The sequence below is a fragment of the Grus americana genome, chromosome 1 (assembly GCF_028858705.1).
Source record: "Grus americana isolate bGruAme1 chromosome 1, bGruAme1.mat, whole genome shotgun sequence".
NCBI classification, from domain to species: Eukaryota; Metazoa; Chordata; class Aves; order Gruiformes; family Gruidae; genus Grus; species Grus americana.
The window spans coordinates 118,535,132-118,557,903 of record NC_072852.1 but is presented as its reverse complement, the minus strand read 5'-3'; the positions used below and the strand labels follow the sequence as shown (position 1 = coordinate 118,557,903).

The following is a 22,772-nucleotide window of genomic DNA, read 5'->3' as shown; positions in this document are numbered from 1 at the left end:
AGGTCTTCAGAGGGTTTCTTCCTTTTGCTTTCTTGTTTCTTGCAGTTACAAGTTCTGCTTTATGTTTCAATCATATCAATCATAGTGTATGCTGCTGCATTCAGAGCATGTGAATATCAGTTTCCATTCCACATGGACCGGAGAGCATAAATTATTTTGCCCATTGCTAAACATGTAAGCCAAGATGCTTGATTGAAACTGTTTCTTTTTTTTTTGGGGGGGGGGGGGGGGGGGGGGCTTAAACCACATCAAATCATTATGAATGCATTTAAGTCCATAGAAATTCTATTCTTTTGCCAGACAGGTTACTGGAAGACATAACACTTTATAAACGTCACCTTAGGGACTTCGATGGAGACTCTTAGGTTACTGTATGGCTTTTCAGTACCCAGATTTCCCCAATTTCCTTAAGCTTGGCTTTTCTTGAAGAATGCTGTCTTCAAGAAGTAGAAACGCACTTAGAAGTCACTTCCCAACTATTTTCTCTTTTGCAAAGCTATGTTCCTGAAACCTGTGTCTTCTACCGCCAGTTTCTTTCTTCACAGCACTACATCAAATATGCACATGGTACTTTAATCAGGAATTGAGGATTTAACATTTGCAAAAAGAAATGCACTCTCAGATATGGCTGCATCGCCTTCAGACTGTGAAGAGTCTACTAAAAGCTCAGCCTTTATTTGTTTGAATCGCAGCCGGTCTGATCTTCAGCAGATGTAGAAAGAGACACTTCCTCAGTTCTAGGACGTTTCGATGCTGGGGGATTTTGAAGACTGTCATCAGATGGTAATGGCCTCTCTGAAACAGGCAGAGAGGAAAAACATTTAAGATAAGTAAATCCAGATTAAGAAAAATAAATTGGTTTGCTGAATTCACAATCAATTCAGCACTCACCAAAAAAACCCCCAAACAACCAACCCTGGTTTGAGAGAGTCCAGCATTTGAAAGAACGACGTGCTGAAAGTGCAAGGGTCTTTAAAACTCACCTGGAGGACCTGGAGAACATTACAGTCAAGTGAATTTACTCTTCTTGGTTTCAGTGTCAGCTAAGCTAATGCACCCATTATTATAAAAACTGTAGTGATACGTTGTCACATAAGCAGCTGCCCAAGAGCAACTGCAGTGAGAATACATTTTGTATTGTCAAAAGCACCTTTCAAACACACCAAGACAATGAGGAAGCTTTAGAATCTGCAACTAGGTTTAGGTTTGTGCTTGTATTATAAACTTATAGCTTACAACAGAAGTCTCCAATGGAAAGAGCTGATTGGCAAGAGACTTTGCAGGATATTAATAACCACAAAAGCTTACCATGTTCCTGTTCTGAGGAAGGAGATATAGGAGCCGTATCTGTATACGCAGAGGTTGGCGTATCTGGCTTCAGTGGAATCAAGTTTATTCTTCTTTAAAAGAGCAGAAACAGTTCAATTGCTTTAAACCCATCAATTCCACAAATACTTTAGTTAAAGATTTACTTCAGATAGAATCAGTTATATTTAAATGTAGTTTAGATATATTTTGTTATGCATTTTTCCTTCTTGTTATACATTGAATAGAGCATTTTTAGCAGTACTTTAAATCCCACTAGTAAGTACTTTTACATATGTTTTATGTGTCACAATGCTTGATATTCACCTTCAGAGCATAGTCAAATATTTTAAAATTAAGACTGGCTGCGCTTACTATTCCCTAGCCCTGTCCATGTTAACACTTTAGATTCATAAAAATCTAGGGAATTCTTTAGCCTGCTGAGGTCCACTAACAATTACTGTAAATCTATTTTCTTCTGCTAAATTTCTTCTGGGTGGTACTTAAAAATTAAGCACTAAAGCAGCAGAGGACTGAACCATTTAAAAAAAAAAAAAGTCTTACAAGTAGCACCATGCATGCTACTACAAGACGACAGTCATGGCATAATCAGTTGATATAATTAAATGTAGTTTCTCTCTCTCTCAAAAATAAAAGGATTAATTAGCTCCATCAGTCACCGCACCCTCCAGGCAAAAGTCACTTTCAAATAGAATCACAGAATCATAGAATGGTTTGGGCTGGAAGGGACCTCAAAGACCATCTAGTTCCAACCCCCCTGCTGCGGGCAGGGACACCCTCCACTAGACCACATTGCCCAAAGCCCCATCCAGCCTGGTCTTAAACACTTCCAGGGATGGGGCCTCCACAACCTCTCTGGGCAACCTGCTCCAGTGCCTCACCACCCTCACAGTAAAGAATTTCTTTCTAACATCTAATCTAAATCGACCCTCCTTCAGCTTAAACCCATTACTCCTCGTCCTGTCACTACACTCCCTGATAAACAGTCCCTCCCCAGCTTTCCTGTAGGTCCCTTCAGGTACTGGTAAGCTGCAAATACCTACAACCCTTTGACTTGTTAGTTCCAGTACATATGAACATCGGTGCATAGAAAGCCACCACCTCCAAGATTTTTCTTTGTGGTTGTTGATGAAATCCGCTTTCATCGTTCCCCACTTCCTCCCTAGCTACCTACTAATTAAAACACTCCTATGAGAAGTTATAATAATCTCCTTTAATTCTACAATAGCCTTGTTTTGCTGACAAGGTCTAGATCTCATAATTGCATGGCTGTCTCCTTGCTGTTGCACAACTGCTCAGGATCTTATATTGCAGACCGTTTGACAATCAATACATGGATTACAGGCAATTTCTAAAAACCTAGATCTTCACCTTAGGAAAAAACCTCAATCAACACATTAAGTCCCACACCCACGACTATGCACACTGAGGGTCTACCTAGACTTGCACTTTTCTTAAAATACTTCTTGTCACAAGAATCTTTAAATAGTTCTTGTCGGCTGAAGGCTTCAGGTACCATCCATCTTTGTACAGAAAATGAGACTTGAAGACAGACACCTGTTGCTGCCATATGGACAAGGCGTAACGGTCAGGTTAACTTTGCTACTGTCTCACATTTCAGACAGAAATATAAAAGCTGTACATTTAGAATTCAGGAGACACTTTGACCTTTCAGTTGCAGTACAACTGGAACAAAAAGTTCCATGTCAAGACAGCTACCACCAAGACACAGGGCTGGGAATTTACGTCTAAACCTCAACCCTTTAAATGTAGCACAAGCACAGCTTGTCTTGGCCTTCATATTTATGACTGGAAACGGCAATATAAATCTCACCTTGGCGTCTTGCTCCATGCTTGTAAAGTGTTGAGAGTAATCCTCCTGGGCTGGCTTACTTTAGTGCTCTGGCTGGCTGGCTGGCTGATTTTCCTCTCGTCTGAGGATGAGACTGGAACATTTTTTATGCCAACAGGTGTGGAAGACAAGTCCTTACTGGCAGCTGTGGGTGTTCTAGGCTGCAGGGCTGCAGTGCTGGGATCAGTGACCCTGCTGGGAGGAGTCCCCTCTGTCAGCCGAGAGCCTGGGGAAATGACTTTGTGTGACTGGCTTTTTTTCACTTTCTTCTCTGTTGCACCAGAAGTCCTGACACTTATCTGTGGCTTCTCCTTCAGTGGTATCCCCAGTTCATCCTTCTCAAAGGTAACAAACGAACAGTATCCATCCATGGAAGAAATAGCAAGAAAGGCTCCATCGCTGGACCTATTTGTGATTTTTTTTTTCCAATAAGAGTAAAGGTCAGAACTTTCCAACCACCTCTCCCCTATCTGTAACACATGCTGTAGCTGTCTTTTTCCCCTCCCTTCCCCAAGTACAGGTATACATTTAAATAAAACTGCAGTCAAGTGAAAGACATCCAATTCAAATGAGCAAAAGATCTTCAATTCTGGCATCTGATTTAATCTCTCTGGTAGTGTCTGTGATCACCTGTAATATACTGCTGCCAGCACCTGCATATGTTTGAGCTGGCACAAAGTGTGGTTCAATTGCAGGTACACAAATCTTCAGCTACAGTTTCTGAATTATTGCTGAATTCTTCTCATTCAGACCAGCAGAGCAGTTCAAGCTCTTTGGCTGCACTCCTTGTGCTAAGTAGAGGAAATGCTCAGAATCACTGTGGTGCTCACCTGAATGGGCCCTCCATGTTCATTTCACCAAGTAATATCTATCACTGATTAAAACCACTTGCTTTTCTACTCTTTTCCACTCCCCTCTTCCTGGCACACAATGGTTTTCACAGTGTCTGAGCATCAATTAATACTTCTGAAAAAGATGCCTCCATGTGGTCCTCAGGTATACTGGCTAGAAAGGTATGAGAGAAGAAGCCCTGTCCAGCAGAGGGGTCTGTCCTGATTTCAAGACTTGGGTTCAGTTTGCAGCTCCAGTTCTGACTCCCCACATCAAGTCAGATAAATTACTTAGTCCCATACATGAAGAACCACTAAGCAGAATTGTACAGATAAAGCGGAATTTGGCCAGGATACAGACACCTGAACTTAGAGAGATGCCTTCCAAAGCTTCCAAATAACTTCATTATTACTAGTTACGCTGCCTGAACAATGAATACTTTTCATGGGCACCCAGGACATTAGCTTTCATAAAAATATCCATCTGCTTGTCCTCAAGGTGCTTGCACCTTGGTTCCCAACCAGTAAAAGAACCATAATTCTCCAGTTTACAGGGCAAAATAGAGGCTGCTTGCTGTTCAGACACTGCAATGACAGTGACTGCATACGTGTCATGAACAAAACATAAAAATAAAGCAAGACGCAAGACATGCAGAACTTCAACATATAAAAAGGACATTTCCATCACAACAAATCTTAACAATATAACAACTACCTACCACGAAATGTCACTCAGGGTGTGATAATGTATGTTAGAAACATAACCAAAGGGGAAGGACTGCTCAGTATCATAAAAAAGCACAGAATCTTCTGAAGCAACAGCAAACACCAATCGATAGGGCATATTAAAGAGAGCAGGAGCTGATTTCTGGCTGATTTCATCTAGAATGCAAAGAAATTAACACATTGAGAATTCTCTCTTGTATTCATCACAAGATAGCAACTGCACTAGCTTAGTTGTGAATCTAAATAAAGATTTCATTATTAATCAGTATCAAGATAACAGCTAAGAAGATAGCAATTGTATAAAATGTAAAGTTTAATGTCAAGCACTAACATTTCTGTCGCCTGAAGTTTGTCCTCTATTGTCTTAGCTTAAGACAAAGAAATTGGCAGAAGTTTTGTCCATCTGGATCGCTATTATTTTGCTTTGTAAAGTTTGTCATACTTTTTCCAATTGAAAGTTTTCCACATATTTATATGCACTTTAGTATAAAGGTCCAAACAAACACACCTGAGGGTATAATGTAAATAAAGGTCATGATAAATTTCTGCCTATTTGTATATTCAGAGTTATATTCTGTACGACTCAGTCAAAACAATGGATTTAGCCCTATTTGTGTTATCTTGGGTTCAGCTCCAAGCCAGTCTCTTCAATGCAATGTTAGTTCTCTGTAAGGCCAAATTATCCCAGCTTCCACTGGAAGCTGAGTGCTAGCTAGCTGCTTTCAGAAATTCCTAGCGTATAGAGCTCCCATTCTCTATGATGCTTATGGAAGCTATGCACTGAAACAGACAGGCTGTTAACACTAACTTAATGTAAGGTACTCACATCTACAGATTTCTAGACTACCATAGATTTTCACTTTTCTGGGTGTATGTTGCAGAAACTGAACACTGTTTAGAGGAGCTACGGAGACCAAGAGCAGACACTCATCTCCTTACTTTGCAACACATCATTTCAATGGATTTAAAGATTATGATGAAAATACAGAACACAACAACAGGTAATCTCTAAATCCTGTAAGCAATACTACAAACTGACCCTCGAAAAGGCAGAGCTTTGCTCCATTTTTAACCAGAGTAAGACTGGTCTTGTTAAAATATAAACACTCCTGGACCCACCAGGCTCACAATAAAGCTGGATTTCAATCTCCAGGTAAGTTCTCATGCAACTTCATACAATCCTTTCTTCAACTCAGAACTCCTGTTCTGGCCAGTAACACCAGCACTGCTTCAGGTTTGGCTTTCTTGAATAAACATAAATGGTTGTTGCGAACTACACCAACTCTTTGGTGCTTCTGTGATGTGGGTAGTTGAGATTAACAGAAAATATTTCACTCGGTCACTCCTTTAGTGCTAAGCCAAGTTATTGACTTTTACTCACACAAAATGATTAAAAGTTAAAGAAAAATATTAAACTGTGTTTCTGTAGCCTAAGAACCCAAGTAAGAACATTTATCCACTATATCAAAAGCTACTCACAAGGTACTTAAGGTGAATTCATGGTCTTAGAATCAGGAAACAGCTTCTAAGATGTGGTACAAAACTATCTTAACGGAATGTTAAAAGGCTGGGGCATAAAACAGTAAACAGCCACACTGGCCTTTTCACATATTTGCTGTAAAATCATACTCCCTGAAGGATTTACAGTACCTTTATTAAATGCTCGTCTCAACTCAAAGTAGACTGGGCAGCAGCGAACAGCAAGAGTTGCCTTTCCAGGACATGGCAGGTGACCCACGGGCCTTTTATAAAGAATCAGTATTACAGAAAACAGCATTTCATGTTTGTGGTTTTTTTTTTTTTTTTTTTAATAAAAAGATATTTTGATCTTATTAAACCTTACCTTTTAAGATTGTTTCTGGAGAAAACATATGTGGTGTTTGTTACATTTTCTCCTGATTCAACACAGCCAGCTGCAAAAATAAAGGTTAAAACATTACTCATCAGCTCAAAAAGGTACTGAGTACGCACTTTATGTCCATAAACATTCTGCTTGGGAATTAGGCTTGTCAGTTGGGCAAGAGCTGTGCAACCTGAACACAACTTAAAAAGGCATCCCAAATATTTATTTAGTGCTGGTTTTGTTTCCTTTACACACTTCCCCCTAAAAGCTCCTTTTTGATGTTGCCAGACATCTATAAAAGCAGTGCTTATATGGGGAAACTGATCCCCTCCTTGCAATGTTTTTTTTTACTATAACTGCAGAACATTCTCAAGAAAGGATACAAACAAAGAGCGACCAGTCAAAAGAACCACTTATTAGTCTTCATTTCTATTTTAACAGACCTGTATTGTTGCAGTTTACACGCTTCAGTTCAGAAAAATGCCATAGATATTATTTTTATCACAGGATAAAGTTGTTGTTCTGGACTGCTAACGGAAGAGTATTGTGGAGTCTCTATTTTCTTCAACAGGAACAATGCGGAATGGCATAATTAAGATAAATAAGCATCCCCTAGCAGTCTGAACGCAATCTTGATGCTCATTCAAACTACAGCATTATAAACACAATGTAAGTTACAGTACACGTTCTCACATACCTGGAGTGAGTAAATAGGAGCCATCAGGAGTAAAACTGAGCCTGCGGAAAAATGACTTCATGCTGTCATCATGAAACATCCGATAGCTCCTAGCCTGTAACATTGAAAATATGATTGTATAAAGTGCCAAGAACACGTCAGCTGGCATTCAAGTGAGAAAAACCATTCAGTTGTACAATCCAACCTGATGGAATTTTTAAAATAAAAGATAAATGTTTTAAAAACCATGGCTCCTTCAAACTCACTTTCTGCCGTGCTATAAATTCTTCACAGCTAAGAAAAATAGTCCTTGATCCCTCTTCAGCTACTAATCAAAATACTCTAAGAGCAGTCACATTAGACCAGTAATCAAAAAATAGTAATAACCTGGAGAACAACATTATTTAACAGTCAATGTAAAAGCCTGTTCCTTAGGCATTTAATTTTAACTCTAGTATTAGAGGTTTAAAGAGAACTTCTATAATGGCAAAACATCCTCTCTCAAGCCTGTTCTTTAGTCTCTATAAAACTGTTATGAATGTTTTCACAAAAAAAGAAAATGAATAGAAGGAATTAAAAAGGTTATAGCCAGCTTGGAGGTGTTATTTTACTATCACTTAGAACTGTTTTGGGGGAAAAAGCTCTTTGTTTTCCCCTCTTAGGGTTAGAGAGATTTTCCTAAATTTTCACAAATACATATTTTTCCTAAAAATCAATTACCTTTTTGAAAATTTCAGGCTGTTGACTTTAAAATATTATTGCTATGTCATACCCATTAATAAACTTACAGCTACCGACAGACACATTTGAAATTTTTCCTATTAAGAATTCACTATGCATACTATTTTTTCCACACTATTTTTAACATTTACAACCAAAGACATGGTGTTACTACTTTAATCAGCTGAACTTGCAAGTGTTCTTTCTTAGTAATTTCTGTAATGTTTGAGGAAACCTGAAGCGGTGTCTATTTACAAAATGCAAAGGTGAGAGAGAGACAAAAATACTTGATATATGGATTACTTTGATGGAAAATACTTACCATTTTGGTTGCACAGATTAGAATAGTACAACTCATATAAAATAGCACCCAGCACATTCTCCAGTACCATTAGTAGCAGAACAACGTACCTCTCCTTCAGCTCCTGATCCGGATGGCATCTTGGTAACATTGAATGCTACACGCTTGGTTTGTGTGTTGTATACCCGCAGGACCCTACATGGTGGGGAGCACAGTTAGCTACGAACAGCTTCCTTTCACCCCAAGTTTCACACAGCGCTACAGCACCTCACTTCCCAGTCAGGACTGCCAAATATAAATGACAATCACACGTGAATTATAACTCTGTTCATGAGAGACCACCAGTTGGACGTGTTTTGATGGCTAAATAACCAATGCATCATTGACAACTATTTGACTCGGTAAGGTTTGTGAAGTATCAGAATAAGCATTCGTGGAGGAACGATAGAATGAGTGCACAGTGAATGGCCATGCCATTCCCACCTTTGCTGTAGTAGCCATTATGTTCCCGTGGAGTGGGAGCTCACCTCAAAGACAATTAGCTACACCTCTATGCTTCAGTTTCCTTTGGAATAAATGAAAACTGGAGTACGTCTCTGTACAGAACGTTGGAACTCCCCTGACTTCATCTCACTAAAACTAGCCTAAGCAAATCCAACTGCTCGTCCCACCACCCTCTCCTTTCTGCCAGCTCTGACCTTCACTGAGTTATGTTGGTTTGTTAGGCTGGCAGAAAAACAACCTAACATAAAAAACCAGACAGCTTTCTGCTAATTTAATGTGCTGAAACAGCTCCACAAAGAGTCCTGGACAGAGCTAGCAAGAGAACATAGAAGGCGAGGCTGTGGCAGACAGCTTGAGACAGTGACGGAACTACTGGCTCTGGGTGTCACACAGCTAAGCTGCTCTGCCAAAAGGGGGAAGAGGTCTCCCCATCCCGGGCTGGTGAGTACTCAGTCCTGGCAACTGGCCTGGCTCCTGTTAGACCCCCGCTGAGCCAATGCTATTCAGAAAAGTGTCTGAAACCTGAGGGGGTGGGAGATTTCCCCTCTTCAGGTTAGCTCATGCTCTTGCTTGCGACTTCACTCTGAGATAAACTTGTGCATCATTCCATTACTTCTGTTTCACTGCTGTTCATTTTAAAGGCACACAAATCTCACATAACTGATTATCAGAAGACAGAGGCTCATAATGATCTAGTCGCCATTAACTTGTCATTTTTCTGAGCCTGCTGCAAATCTTAAATCAAAACTACTTTTCCACTATTACGGCAATTTTCTTTGCAGCGGGTGCCAGATGACATGCATTTATTGGCCAACTGCAAAACCCTTCAGAGCAGCACACATGCCCTAAACAGTTTAAGCTCAACTCAAAGTTCTGACAAGGGCCAAGTTTATGAAGTGTGTGTTTTATTTTCCCAATGACATCACTTACAAAACTGTTGGCAAGGGAGGGAGTAAGAGGGCAAAAGAAAGATATCAGTGGAAAAACATTTTATCTGATTTCTTAATCTGTTCATGTCTTTCTGTCAAACGACAAGGATGAACTTAGTAGCTCATTAACAACCAGACAATGCAGTGCTCTCCTAAGATGTACTTAGTATCTCTAATGACCAATACCATGAAAACTTTTATTTCCTGAAGAAAAATTTCTACACAATTTTATGAAAGCTTATTTGCTGCTTAGAGAGGATACTCACAGACTTCAGGAGTCATTTACCACAAGCAAAATATTAATTAAAGCATAAAATTAAAAGAAAAGTCACGTTTATCCCATATACTTGCTTTTAATTAATCCTCAAGTAAGAAAGAACATTAAGGCAAAACACTTAGACCAACAGCTCACCTGTCACAACTCAGAGTGGCAATGTACTGGCCTAGAGGATCCCAGGTTATTCCTTGGACGTAACTCTTATGTTCATTTAATATTGAAACCTTCTGTCCTGAAATTACAAACAGTTTCAAGATTCTAAATTCAAATGTGTTTTAAAACATTTCTTCATTTCAGAAATAAAACAAGACAAAATGTTTCAAAATAGTTTTTTAAACACACAAACTGTTAACTTGATAAGAATATCAGAAATCGTTGCTTTGTTTCCAAAGTCTTCACAAGTGCAGTAAATTCTGACATGCCAACTTAAGGCTTGTTCCCTACAAACTAACTCAGATAAGGAGCTTGGCTTAGGCATTAAACATGAAAGATGAGTATATTTCAAAACCAGAAGTATTTCAAAACCTCTGTGATTTAGAAAATTTTTTTCAGGCAAGTCTAGCTGTTCAACAGCTAACTAAATTTGCCTGAATACTGAGCCAGAAATTCCAGTGTTAAAACATAACTTTCAGCTGGGGCCAGATAGTCAGGCTCTCTTATCTAGGGCTGTATAAACTCACCTACTCTGCTGAGGAGACAGTGAAAAAAATATACTACACACATGCTGACTGACACTTACACATGGGCAGCTTTCAGAAACAATTCTACAGCAGTGCTAACTCATGTTCTTCCACAGCTTACTCTGACACAAAGATCTCTCAAAGACATCAGCTCTCTGACCCCACTGATGTTCCACAACCGAATGTCTCAGGTCCAAAGCATTGCGATGAGGTAAAGTTACAGATAATCTCATTAAATACTTTGTTTTGAATACTAGGGACAGGGTGCTTTTTTTTTTCTTTTAGTATAGGGTTTCTTTATTGCAAAGAAATACTAGAAGCTGACAAGTTTCAAAGACAATGGCTCTTCAAAAAGATTACACGAACAGGGTTGAGGCCACGCTGCATAATACCGAAAGTCCTTCTGTTGCAATGTTCTGTCTCAGTGCCCAACAATAGATGCCAGAGTATACCAACAGACCAAACACGTAATGGTATTTCTACAGGATACCCTATAAGCTGCCAACAGTTTGTACCTCAAGGACTTCCTATTGTGATGCTCTCTTTGTAGTAAAAAGCCCTATGGATTTCTACTATTAATTTTCTTCCAGCCATTTTTTTTTTTAAACCGTGCAAGCTTTTAAGCTGGGTATTACTGGAAGCTATCCCTGAAACTCCTTCCTTCAATGTATCTACAACTTTAATCACAAAACCTGCATTTCCCAGGAATGGCTTCTTACTTCCAACTTACTAGCTGTCTCTCTGCCCAGAGACCAAATGCCCTCCATGGTATTAACTGCATGCTAAAAGAAAGCAGTGAGAATGGAAGACATTACATGTAAGTAACATATCAGCTTAAGAGGCCATCTGGCTTTTTTTAGTAATAATTCTAATAGATAACTCCCTTTAAAGTTATTAGAAGCAGCCCGAGATGCAGGAGACATTTGGTCACAATGCCCCCCTACACATATTTATGCTCTGAGTACACACATTCTTAATTGAACATTCATGCATTTATGGTAAAGACTTTTGGAAAGGAGTATATGTGACAGTTTGGATGAGAGACCCAAACCAAGAACACAAAAAAGGTCAGCAACAGAACATTTGCCTTTTCATATGTGCACGCACTGAAAAATTAACCTGGATTCTACTTTATTTTTCTTAATTAGACACTAAATATTAGAAATGTGAGATAACGGGTTAACTTTAGAGAAAGTTAAGTACTTCCACGTTAAATTATAAGTGAAAGTAATGATTATGGCGAATACAAGCAATCCCACTACAGAGAGATGAACATGAACGGAAGTGTTTTGCTGAATGGAGCCTAAAAAAAGTGTCATGTCTTGCAAAACAGAGCCTGCATGCTATACTCACTTCTCGTTTTCGACCTAGGTAGGTAGTTACCTGATACCAGTCAAGTTTTGTTCGTTTGTTGGGGCACGAGGTGGAGTAAGTAATATACAAGATGCTTACATAGGAGTTTGGGGGAAAAAAATTACTTGAAGTTTACTGCCTGAATACTCCAAGGTGAAGAGACTACTTAAGTGTAACTTTTGTTGGCCTGAGGGTTATCTTTATATGCTGGGCCTCACAATCCCAGAAGTCTAGCAATTAAATGGACTGTTCTCTCACAAAAAAAAAAGATGCTTTCAACTCTTTTGGTAAATACCACGAGACACTTCCATCAGGACTGGAGCTGCAGTTGATAAACATAACATTTACCTTTATTGACATCCCACATTATAGCTGTGTTATCTACAGAAGCAGATGCCATGTAATTTCCATCTGAGGTCCAACAAATATCATACACATCTTCTAAGTGACCTCTAGAAGCCACAAGAGAGGAAATCAATTAGTAATTTAAAAATTAAAAGCTACTTGTAAACATGAGTTTTGTGCATTTTTAGGTAAAAAAAAATAAAATTAAAATGATCAGAGGCAAATAAAGTATCATTGAAGTAAAATGAACGGCATGAGTTTAAGCTTTTAAAAAAACTTCCATATTCAGAAGGTAGTAGAACAGTTTAAAAAAGCACATCCTACTTCTAATTAAAATAAGCCTGCCTTTTCAACAGGTCTTTTTTCACAGACAGTGCCAACCCGGTGTTTGAAGTAATTTATGAATTTGTACCTAGAGATCTGCAAATGAAGATTTCTAGGATTTGTACTAACAGAAAATAAAACACTACACCAAAGTAATCAGGAAATGTTGCTATTCAAGAAAGCTTTTTTGCATATTTATGGGTTTCATAAAAGCAGTAAACAAACATGCACACTCAGCAGAACCACATGAAACACAGAAAATTAAGGTTGATTTACATACAGTAGAACAAACATTGCAAGATACTTATAACCACCTAGAAGGGCTCCATCAAAAACAATTTGTAGTGCTTGTTGTTTGAAGACTTATCATATAGTATGGTAAATTTAATAATAAGTATTTGCAACACCAAGTTTAGGCAAGGGGGATTAAGTTTGTTTGCTTTAAGAGATTAACTCTAATGTTCCTAAAGGATCACGCTGGTTCTTCATGCAATCCCATTAGCAGTTTTAAAACTGTTCTCACATAAACCTCAGCAGTTGCAAGGAATGTATCAGGTAAGGATAGCGGTTATTTATTTTTTGTAAACAAGTGTAAATTCTTAATGATTTTATCAGTATAGCCACACAAAGACTAAAACTTTTAACAGACACTACACAGAAAGCAAGGCAGAGTTACATATATTGATCGTCCAAAAATGCATTTCAGAGTCCAGAACCACTAATTTCTTTCAGACTTGAGCTGTGAGCGAGAACAGAACAATGTTTTATTCCAACTGCCAGCAGTGGGGTTTGATACCTTAGCCACTGTCAGCTAATAGTTACTTAGTCTTAGCAGGCACAGCATATATTTTATTAGTCACTGTACACTTGAAACAAAAGCTGTGTAATACAGTAGATTTTCAACTACTAAAGTGAACTAGTTGAAAAAGATTGGTCAAGCCTCATAGCTATCATCTGGCAAAACTGCATGAATTGTTTAATCTACTGACGCTTTTTTGCTTTAACAATGATCAAAATTTCCACTATAAAGGTAGTAGATAAACTTCACATTTACTTTATGTATCTCTATGCTAAACTTTAAGTGACTGCAAATCTCAGGAACCAATTTCAGAGTACATCAGTTCTGTCACATAAATGCTAAATCTTCTGCCTTAACAGAAGATGTAGGTTGGCACAGTATTAAAAAAAACAACCCCACCAACAAAACATTAAAGACAATAAAAGGATGAATATTAGAGCAAGCAAATTTTAGAGAGCATTGAAGTTCAAGTTACACTGAACAGAACACTGTACCAAATGATAAAAGTCACTGGGGAATTAAAAACACTGGACAGAAAACAAACTCATAAAATATTAAGCTACCTTAAAGTTTTAACAACTGTCCAGTTCTCCTTGTTGAGCTGAGCTTCATCTTCCTCCTGAAAAACTAATGGTTCCAATTCTTTGCTATCGTTCAGCTTCCACAATAAAATAACAGCATCTGTAGGAGAAATAGCATAAAGTTTCTTTCCCGCTCACTGTTTTGTTAATGCATTGCATTTAGTTCAACACTACAATTATCTCACGTAAGACACATGAAAAGCAGTTCTTATGTTGTGGTGGGGAAGAGTAGGTGCTAGACTGCTTTAGCTTCCAGTGTGAGCTACTGATTTTAATTAATGTCTTTTTTTTAATTATTATTATTATTTAATTATTAAAAAAAAAAAAGAAGATTTCCAGGTGTTAGATGAGAGTTAAGTACTTAACTGTCAATCTGCTTTTGATTAGAGCTGGCTATGGTTCTGCGCTTTGGGCTTTTTAAAAATCTTCCACTAAGGTAACACTTTGTTCTGTCTCACAGAGCACACACCTGTCTAATGCTGTCCTTACTGTGACTGAAAAACCCACATGGCCCTGGACAGACAGGCCTAAATTTACAAATTCTGCCACAGCCTCCCAGTATGACACTAGGTAATCCATTCAACCCCCCCATCCGGGAAATGGAGATAGCAATTACTTTACATCTGGAAAACAGAGCCTCTCAGACACCCAGCCAGTGAGAAGTAGTAACTTAGGAACCGCATCACATGCATTTACTAATCATAATCAGAAGGCATATGTGAGTCTAAAGCTGGAAGTGTTAGAGGGGTATGAACAAGTTCCTGTGTTGAGTTTGGGGTTTTTTTCCCCTTCACTCACCAGATACATAAACATAGGGTTTTTTTATATTAGCTTCATTACTCACCATCTCCACCAGATGCTAGGATCTCACCACTTGGAGAGAAGCGCACAACATTTACTGCTTTGGTATGGCGGGCAAGGTTGGACAAGAATTCCACAATTGCTTTTCCATCTGGTCCTTTTTCCACTTTCCATATCTAGTTACAAAAGCATTACAGACAGTTTTCAGGAACAAGATGTAATATATATGCACCGCTTCAGTAATCCACACTTCACTCCTTGAGCAGTCATTCTGAACTTACTATCCGAAACTTTCAGAGCTAAAGCTGCAGTTGCACCACAAATTTTCCCTGTGCGAGCTACAGCTGTGTTTATGAGTCAAGGTTTTGGTAGCTGGGGGAGGCTTCAGAGATGGCTTCTGTGAGAAGACACCAGAAGCTGCCCCCATGTTCTTCAGGAGAACAGACTTTGGCCTCTTCAGGGACCTGCTTGGTGGAGTACCATGGGACAAAGCCCCGGAAGGAAGAGGGGCCTAAGACAGCTGGCCAATATTCAAGGGTCACCTCCTCCAAGCTCAGGAGCGATGCACCCCAACAAAGAGGAAGTTGGGCAAAAATGCCAGGAGGCCTGCATGGATGAAGAAGGAGCTCCTGGGCAAAGTCAAACACAAAATGGAAGCCTACAGAGGGTGGAAGTAAGGGCAGGTAGCCTGGGAGGAATACAGAGAAATTGTCCGAGCAGCCAGGAATCAGGTCAGGAAAGCAAAAGTCCTGACAGAATTAGATCTGGCCAGGGACATCAAGGGCAACAAGAAAAGCTTCTGTAGGTACATCAGTGATAAAAGGAAGATGAGGGAAAATGTGGGCCCTCTCCGGAAGGAAACGGGAAACCTGGTTACCCAGGATATGGAGAAGGCTGAGGTACTCAAGGACTTCTTTGCCTCAGTCTTCACCAGCAAGCGCTCAAGCCACACTGCCCAAGTCGCAGAAGGCAAAGGCAGGGACTGGGAGAATGAAGAACCACTCACTGCAGGAGATCAGGTGCGAGACCATCTAAATAACCCGAAGGTGCACAAGTCCATGGGACCTGATCAGATGCATCCACAGGTCCTGAAGGAACTGGTGGATGAAGTCGCTAAGCCACTATCCCTCATATCTGAGAAGTTGTGGCAGTCCGGTGAAGTTTGCACTGACTGCAAAAGGGGAAACCCTTTTTTAAAACTCCCGTTTTTAAAAAGGGAAGAAAGGAAGACCCAGGGAACTACAGGGCAGTCAGTCTCACCTCTGTGCCCGGTAAGATCATGGAGCAAATCCTTCTGGAAACTATGCTCAGGCACATGGAAAATAAGGAGGTCATTGGTGACAGCCAACACGGCTTCACTAAGGGCAAATCGTGCCTGACAAATTTGGTGGCCTTCTATGATGGGGTTACAGTGTTGGTGGACAAGGGAAGGGCAACTGACATCATCTACCTGGACTTGTGCAAGGCATTTGACACTGCCCTGCATGACATCCTTGTCTCTAAATTGGAGAAACATGGATTTGATGGATGGACCACTTGGTGGATAAGGAATTGGCTGGATGGCCACACTCAAAGAGTTGTGGTCAACAGCTCAATGTCCAAATGGAGAACGGTGACGAGTGGCATTCCTCAGGGGTCAGTACTGGGACTGGGGCTGTTTAACATCTTTGTCAGCAACATGGACAGTGAGATCGAGTGCACCCTCAGCAAGTTTGCCGATGACACCAAGCTGTGTGGTGTCGTCAACATGCTGGAGGGAAGGGATGCCATCCAGAGGGACCTTGACAGGCTGGAGAGGTGGGCCTGTGTAAACTGCATGAAGTTCAGCAAGGTCAAGTGCAAGGTCCTGCATGTGGGTTGGGGCAATCCCCAGCACAACTACAGGCTGGGTGGATAATGGATTGAGAGCAGCCCTGAGGAGAAGGACCTGGGGGTGTCACTGGACGAGAAGCTCAACATGAGCCGGCAGTGTGCGCTTGCAGCCCAGAAAGCCAACCGCATCCTGGGCTGCATCAAAAGAAGCTTCAAGGGAGGTGGTTCTCCCTCTCTACTCTGCTCTCATGAGACCCCACCTGGAGTACTGTGTCCAGTTCTGGGGTCCCCAACATAAGAAGGACATTGAGCTGTTGGAGCAAGTTCAGAGGAGGGCCATGAAGATGATGAGAAGGCTGGAGCACCTTTCCTATGAGGACAGGCTGAGAGAGTTGGGCTTGTTCAGCCTGGAGAAGAGAAGCTCCAGGGAGACCTTGTAACAGCCTTTTAGTACCTAAAGTGGGCCTACAGGAAAGCTGGAGAGGGACTGTTTACAAGGGCAGGTAGTGATAGGACAAGGGGTAATGGGTTTAAGCTGAAGGAGGGTAGGTTTAGATTAGGTATTAGGAAGAAATTCTTTACTGTGAAGGTGGTGAGGCACTGGAACAGGTTGCCCAGAGAAGTTGTGGCTGCCCCCTCCCTGGAAGTATTTAAGGCCAGGTTGGATGAAGCTTTGGGCTAGCTGGTCTAGTGGAGGGTGTCCCTGCCCATGGCAGGGGGGTTAGAACCAGATGATCTTTGAGGTCCCTTCCAACCGAAACCACTCTAGGATTCTATGTTGGACAGAGGCAGTTCCAGCCACCTCCAAGACTGTCCTACCACTGGCCAAAGCTCAGCCCATCAACGACACTGGTGGTGCCTCTGTGACAACATATTTAAGAAAGGGTAAAAAAACCACTGTGCAGCAGCTGTGAGAGAAGAGAAAGAAAAAAGCCAGAGTAACACCCCTGCAGTCACAAAGGTCAGTGAAAAAGGAGGGGAGGAGGTGCTTCAGGTGCTGGAGCAGAGATTCCCCTGCAGCCTGTGGAGAAGATCATGGTGACACAGGTTATCCACCTGCAGCCTGTGGAGGACCCCATGCTGAGGTAGGTGGATGTCTCCTGCAGGAAGTTGAAGTTCGTGGAGGACCCCACGCCAGAGCAGGTGGATGTGCCCTGAAGGAAGCTGCAGCCTGTGGAAAGCCCACGCTGGAACAGGCTTCTGGAAGGAGCTGTGGCCTGTGAAGAGGAGCCTACGCTGGAGCAGGTTTGCTGGTAGGACTTGTGACCCTGTGGGGGACCCACGCTGGAGCAGTCTCTTCCTGAAGGACTGCACCCTGTGGAAGGGACCCACGCTGGAGCAGTTCGTGAAGAACTGTGGCCCATGGGAAGGATTCACATTGGAGAAGTTTGTGGAGGACTGTCTCCTGTAGGGGGGACCCCATGCTGGAGCAAGGGAAGAGTGTGATGAATAAAGAGTGGCAGAGACAACAAGTGATGAACTGACCACAATCCCCCATCCCCCTGCACCACTTGAAGGTAGGAAGTAGAAGAGTCAGGAGTGAAGTTGAGCCTGGAAGGAAGGAAGGGGTGTGGGGTAGCTTTGTTCTTTTCTCACTATCCTACTCTGTTATTAATTAGTAATAAATTAATTTCCCTAAGTTGAGTCTGTTTTGCCCATGATAGTAATTAGTAAGTGATCTCCCTGTCCTCATCTGGACCCATGAGCTTTTCCATCATATCTTCTCCCTGTCCTGTTGAGGAGGGGGAGTGATAGAGTGGCTTGGTGGGCACCTGGTGGCCATACAAAGTTAACCCAGCACAAGCTGTAATTGTACTGCAGTATTTTTTTTAGTCTGATGAAATATATTACTGAGTATTTCTAATAAATTTAAAAAACCCAAACAAACACATTGCATCATTCTCTCTTCCATTCATTGACAACCTCTAGCTTCAATGGGATTTGACAAGTCTATAAATACAATAATTCAAAAGTATGGAATTACAGTATCTTGTTAACAAATCCATCAACCACAAATACTAACAGTCTGAAAAAAACCCAATTATTACAGGAAAACATAAAACATATTAGCTCTCTTCAGAAGTCTGAAGACGTTGAAGAGTTTTGCAGTATACCCCAAAGGTCAATAGATTTACTGGCTTCAAATAGATTATTTGAGCAAGAAATAGAATTCCAGTTCCCCACTGATCATAACCAAAGCACTAATACAGCTGCATGATATGGACACTTATCCAGCAATGCTGGTTTAAGGAATTCCCGATCCCACTTGTTTTCGATTTTGCAGGACATAACGATGCTACTCCTACTTATGAACCAGTTCAGCCATGAAAGCAACACTTACGTCCCCACTGTTATGTCCCTGTATCGTAGGACTAAGGCCACAGACAGTTAAATCCCATTAGGTGTTTCAAATAATCTGCTCTTGGATGCAATTCAGTTCAGAAAAAACCCAACACCAAAAAACCCCAACAAACAGGCCTCGATAGGAATATACCAAACAATGAAGTAAGCAGCCTGAATAAAGACCTCTGTAATTTTGCCAGCTTTCCCTCCTTATACAATAGTCCTCCAAAAGAAGACGTAGCAGCAGTAACTTTATGTCAAAGAACACAAAAAAATTTCTGTCCTTAAAACATGTATATTTATAAATATGACTTAAATATACATTGAGTAACCTATACATACAGCCAAAATCCCCGAAATGCATACACTGTCAGGTAAGAAGTCAATTTGCCAGTAATGAATGGGAAAGTTTAGGCTGCAGTTACTGGAGTAAACCCCTCATTTTTAATGACGTTTATCATCTCCAAAAGAAAGAGACATTCCAATCATGCACATATTGCAGCAGTTGCCATTCATAAAATTTGCTAATAAATACATTAACAAATATTGGCATATTTCACAAAATACTGCACCGAGGATCCTGAGGAACAAATCTGGATCCAATCCAGGCATTCCAGATTGTAAGTACAGATCTGACCTTACAACTCAAATTCTCTGCTAAAACAGAGCATTTCCCTATTCACAAGAAAATGTGACAGTAATAAAAAAGAAAACCTTATTCTCTGCCTGCGTCTATTCCACATATAGTGAGACCTTATGTCAACATTTTTTATTCTTTTGCAAATATATCACAGGATGGAAGCCCGACAGAACATGAGCAGGCCCAAAAGATAATTAAAATGTAAAATTACAATGCAAAGACAGACAATTACATGCACAGCAGAAAACCTACGTGAATTCTTTGCACTGGAGCTCATTACTAAGGAGCACAGGGAGGGTCCCAGGTTGGAACCCTTCTTTACTGCAGGATGAGTTTGGGGAACTGTCTCAAATTGAAAGGTTAGCAGTAGGGATGTCAGTAAACAGACAAAACCAATTTTTTAGAGGAAATCACCAGACCCCGAGACCGAGGCGACCTACAGGAACTCAAACATGAAACGAACAGCCCAGCAGTGATGGGTGACCTGCTCTGTTTCGTTCTCAGCTCCAAAAAACAGAGGATGCAAATGTGTCATTTTTTTCACAAGTGCTCTAATGGTGACCCAAAAGACTCTGACTACTATGTCTACCTTCTATACAGAGAAGCTGTTAAAAGAAAAATAAATTAAAAAATTGAGTCAATGTATTTCTCTGCAAAGGAAATTGTGCCTCACTTGTCCACAGATTTTAAGGAGTTGACTAACATGCAGATAAAAAGAATGTGGTTCACCCAGTGCACTCAGTTTCCCCAAGCTTTCCAATGAGGGCTGAGGCTTTTAGAGAAACCAAGAGAATGATGGGGACAGTCCTCACATGCATTGAAGATCTGGAAGACAGTAAACAAGTGCCTGATTTTACAAAGGTGAATCTTACAGCCACATCTTTTGGCGCTTGTGCTATTCAACATTTTCATAAGTGAGTCTCAAAAGAATGAACAACTGATGACCAAAGGTTGCTAACACCAATACAAAATTACTTAGGAGAGCTGCACCTGAAGCTGAGCGGAAAAGGTCTGTAAAAAGATCTCATACTGCTGAGTGACTACTTGTAAAATGGCAGATAAAATTCAACTTCGATGAACATAAAGAAATTAAAATCAGTTGTTTCTCACTAACCCACAAAACTGTGCCCTAAATTAGCAGTTACTACTCAGGATTATCACCCAGCAGTCAACGCAGGTAATTTTCCAAAAATAACAGTTCAACACTCAGCAGCAGTCGAGGACAGTCTGCGAGGGGAACAGTCACTCTGTATACAGCTGTACAATCTTCATGCTCTTTCCCAAAACCATCCGCCACTGGTGTCACGTACCAGGTGATAATCTCATACCTGGGATAACAGGCCATTTCACACTCTGCACATGCTACAAAACCAAAACAAACAGGTCAGAAACTTACCCGAACGGCTGTGTCCACTCCAGCTGAGGCCAGTCGATTGATCTTCCCGTCAGCTCCACGCTGGAAGTCTAAACTGTAAACAGGCTCCTTATTATGCCACGCTATTTCACAAGTGATGACCTTCATGTTTACTGAAGAAAACAGAGCAAATAGGGGACAAATTATTGTTTCTTACGACTAAGGCAATCAAAGTTAATGCAGACTTTGCAAGCATCACAGATAGATCCTGTAACAATTTCACCACAGAAGCTGACAGAAGGACGGTTTAAGAAAGACCATCTTTAAATGCTGTAATTTATTATGGCTAAAGTTACTGCCTGGGCCCTGCACGAGAAGGGTAATAAACCCACGTCTCTCAGTTGAATTAAATGTTGTGACAGAAGCGCAGCGCAGGGTTACAACCAGCAGTAACCCCGGGGACAGACACCGCAGCTTTTCCCTTTCGTTCTCCGGAGCGTACCGGTGCACCTGCACCCCCTCGGCTGCCCCGGTCCTGCCCTGGCCCAGCTCCTCGCCCTGGGGCGCCCGGCCGGCACAGCGCGCCCCCAGCCAGCCCCGGGATAACGGCTTCTGCAGCAGCAGCGAAGCACCGAGAAGCCAAAACAAAAGCAAGGCACAAAGGCCCCGGCGGGGGGCAGGAGGAAGGCAGAGGCGCCCCGGGCCACAGCCGCCCCTCGGCCGGGCGGCAGCTCCCTGGGCGGCACCGCTAGCGGGGACCGCTCCCCACAGCCCCCGGGGCCTCAAAAACCGCCGCCCTCGGGGACCGGCGATACCCGACGCCTGGAGGCGATCAGCCACACGAAACCCAACGCGCTCGCTGGCGACAGCCCTGCGAGCACCGAGGCCGAGTCCCCACCGCTCCCTACCCCGGCTGCCGCCGCGGTTCCTCTCCCCACAGCACAACGGGGCGCCGGCGGCCCCGCCCGCCCCCCACTAACGGCCGGGGGGGCCTCGCGCGGGGGGGGCGGGCGCGCCCCCAGCCCCTACCTGCGGCGCCGCGCGGCCTTGCCGGGCTCCAGCGCGGGCGCGCCTTTCCCGCCCCAGCCCGCCCCGCCCCGCGCCTGCGCGCTGCCGGGGAGCCCCCGGCGTTGCGGCAGCGCCCCCTGCCGGAGGCGGGAGCAGCGACGAGGCGCACTCGGGCAGCGCGGTGGGACCGCGGGCAGCGGAGTCTCGGGGGGAAAAGGCATTGCTGTACGTGAGAGGGTTTTACGTTTACACTGGTCAAAGGGCGACCAATCCCCCCACTTCCCCTTCCTTTCAACTGCAAACCTTTCCCTTCGACATAATAGCAATAAAAATTTACATCCTTAGAAACTGGCATCTACTTTCCCCTCCTTCCCACCACCACCTACGGCTTTGCTGCTCCTCGCCACCCTCCCAATAGCAACAGGAAAAGAACCACTGGCCATGTCCTCAAAGCCAAGACTTGCACTCTTGAAGAGCTCACCAGTTACTACAGTGCCTAACACAACAGGCGAGAACCTTTTCCACAACACCACCCTGCACGCCACCATCTCTGTCAGTCATCTGTATTAGACGACCAAGTCCTGGTCAGGGAAGAATGGTCTACCTCAGCCTCACAGAGTGTCACAAAAATAGCTGAAAGAACTTGAGTCTCATGCTGGGGAGCCGAGCAACTGGCTAAGGGTAAGACTGGAGAAGGAGAGCTGACCCTCACCCAAAGAGTGACGGTGACTCTGACCCAACTCCCCAA

The 22,772-nt window shown here is 42.2% G+C and overlaps 1 protein-coding gene across 3 annotated transcripts; it reads right to left on the bottom strand.

Annotated features, from left to right (window-relative positions):
* Window positions 1–225: 225 nt before the first annotated feature.
* On the bottom strand, window positions 226–22,104 carry CHAF1B (chromatin assembly factor 1 subunit B). Of its 3 annotated transcripts, none has more exons than XM_054805014.1 (14): window positions 22,046–22,104; window positions 21,059–21,189; window positions 14,911–15,043; window positions 14,049–14,166; window positions 12,366–12,469; window positions 10,120–10,216; window positions 8,385–8,469; window positions 7,275–7,368; window positions 6,578–6,647; window positions 6,385–6,476; window positions 4,728–4,890; window positions 3,161–3,583; window positions 1,309–1,400; window positions 226–795 (listed from the first exon to the last, which is right to left on the bottom strand). In XM_054805014.1, the coding sequence occupies exons 2-14, from the start codon at window positions 21,182–21,184 to the stop codon at window positions 674–676; spliced, it is 1,719 nt and encodes a 572-aa protein (XP_054660989.1). In that variant the 5' UTR covers window positions 21,185–21,189; window positions 22,046–22,104; the 3' UTR covers window positions 226–673. The 3 variants fall into 3 exon arrangements, with proteins under 3 accessions (XP_054660989.1, XP_054660980.1, XP_054660998.1); XM_054805005.1 differs by having other exon boundaries at window positions 21,925–22,059; XM_054805023.1 differs by having other exon boundaries at window positions 1,309–1,397; window positions 21,925–22,059.
* Window positions 22,105–22,772: the final 668 nt, after the last annotated feature.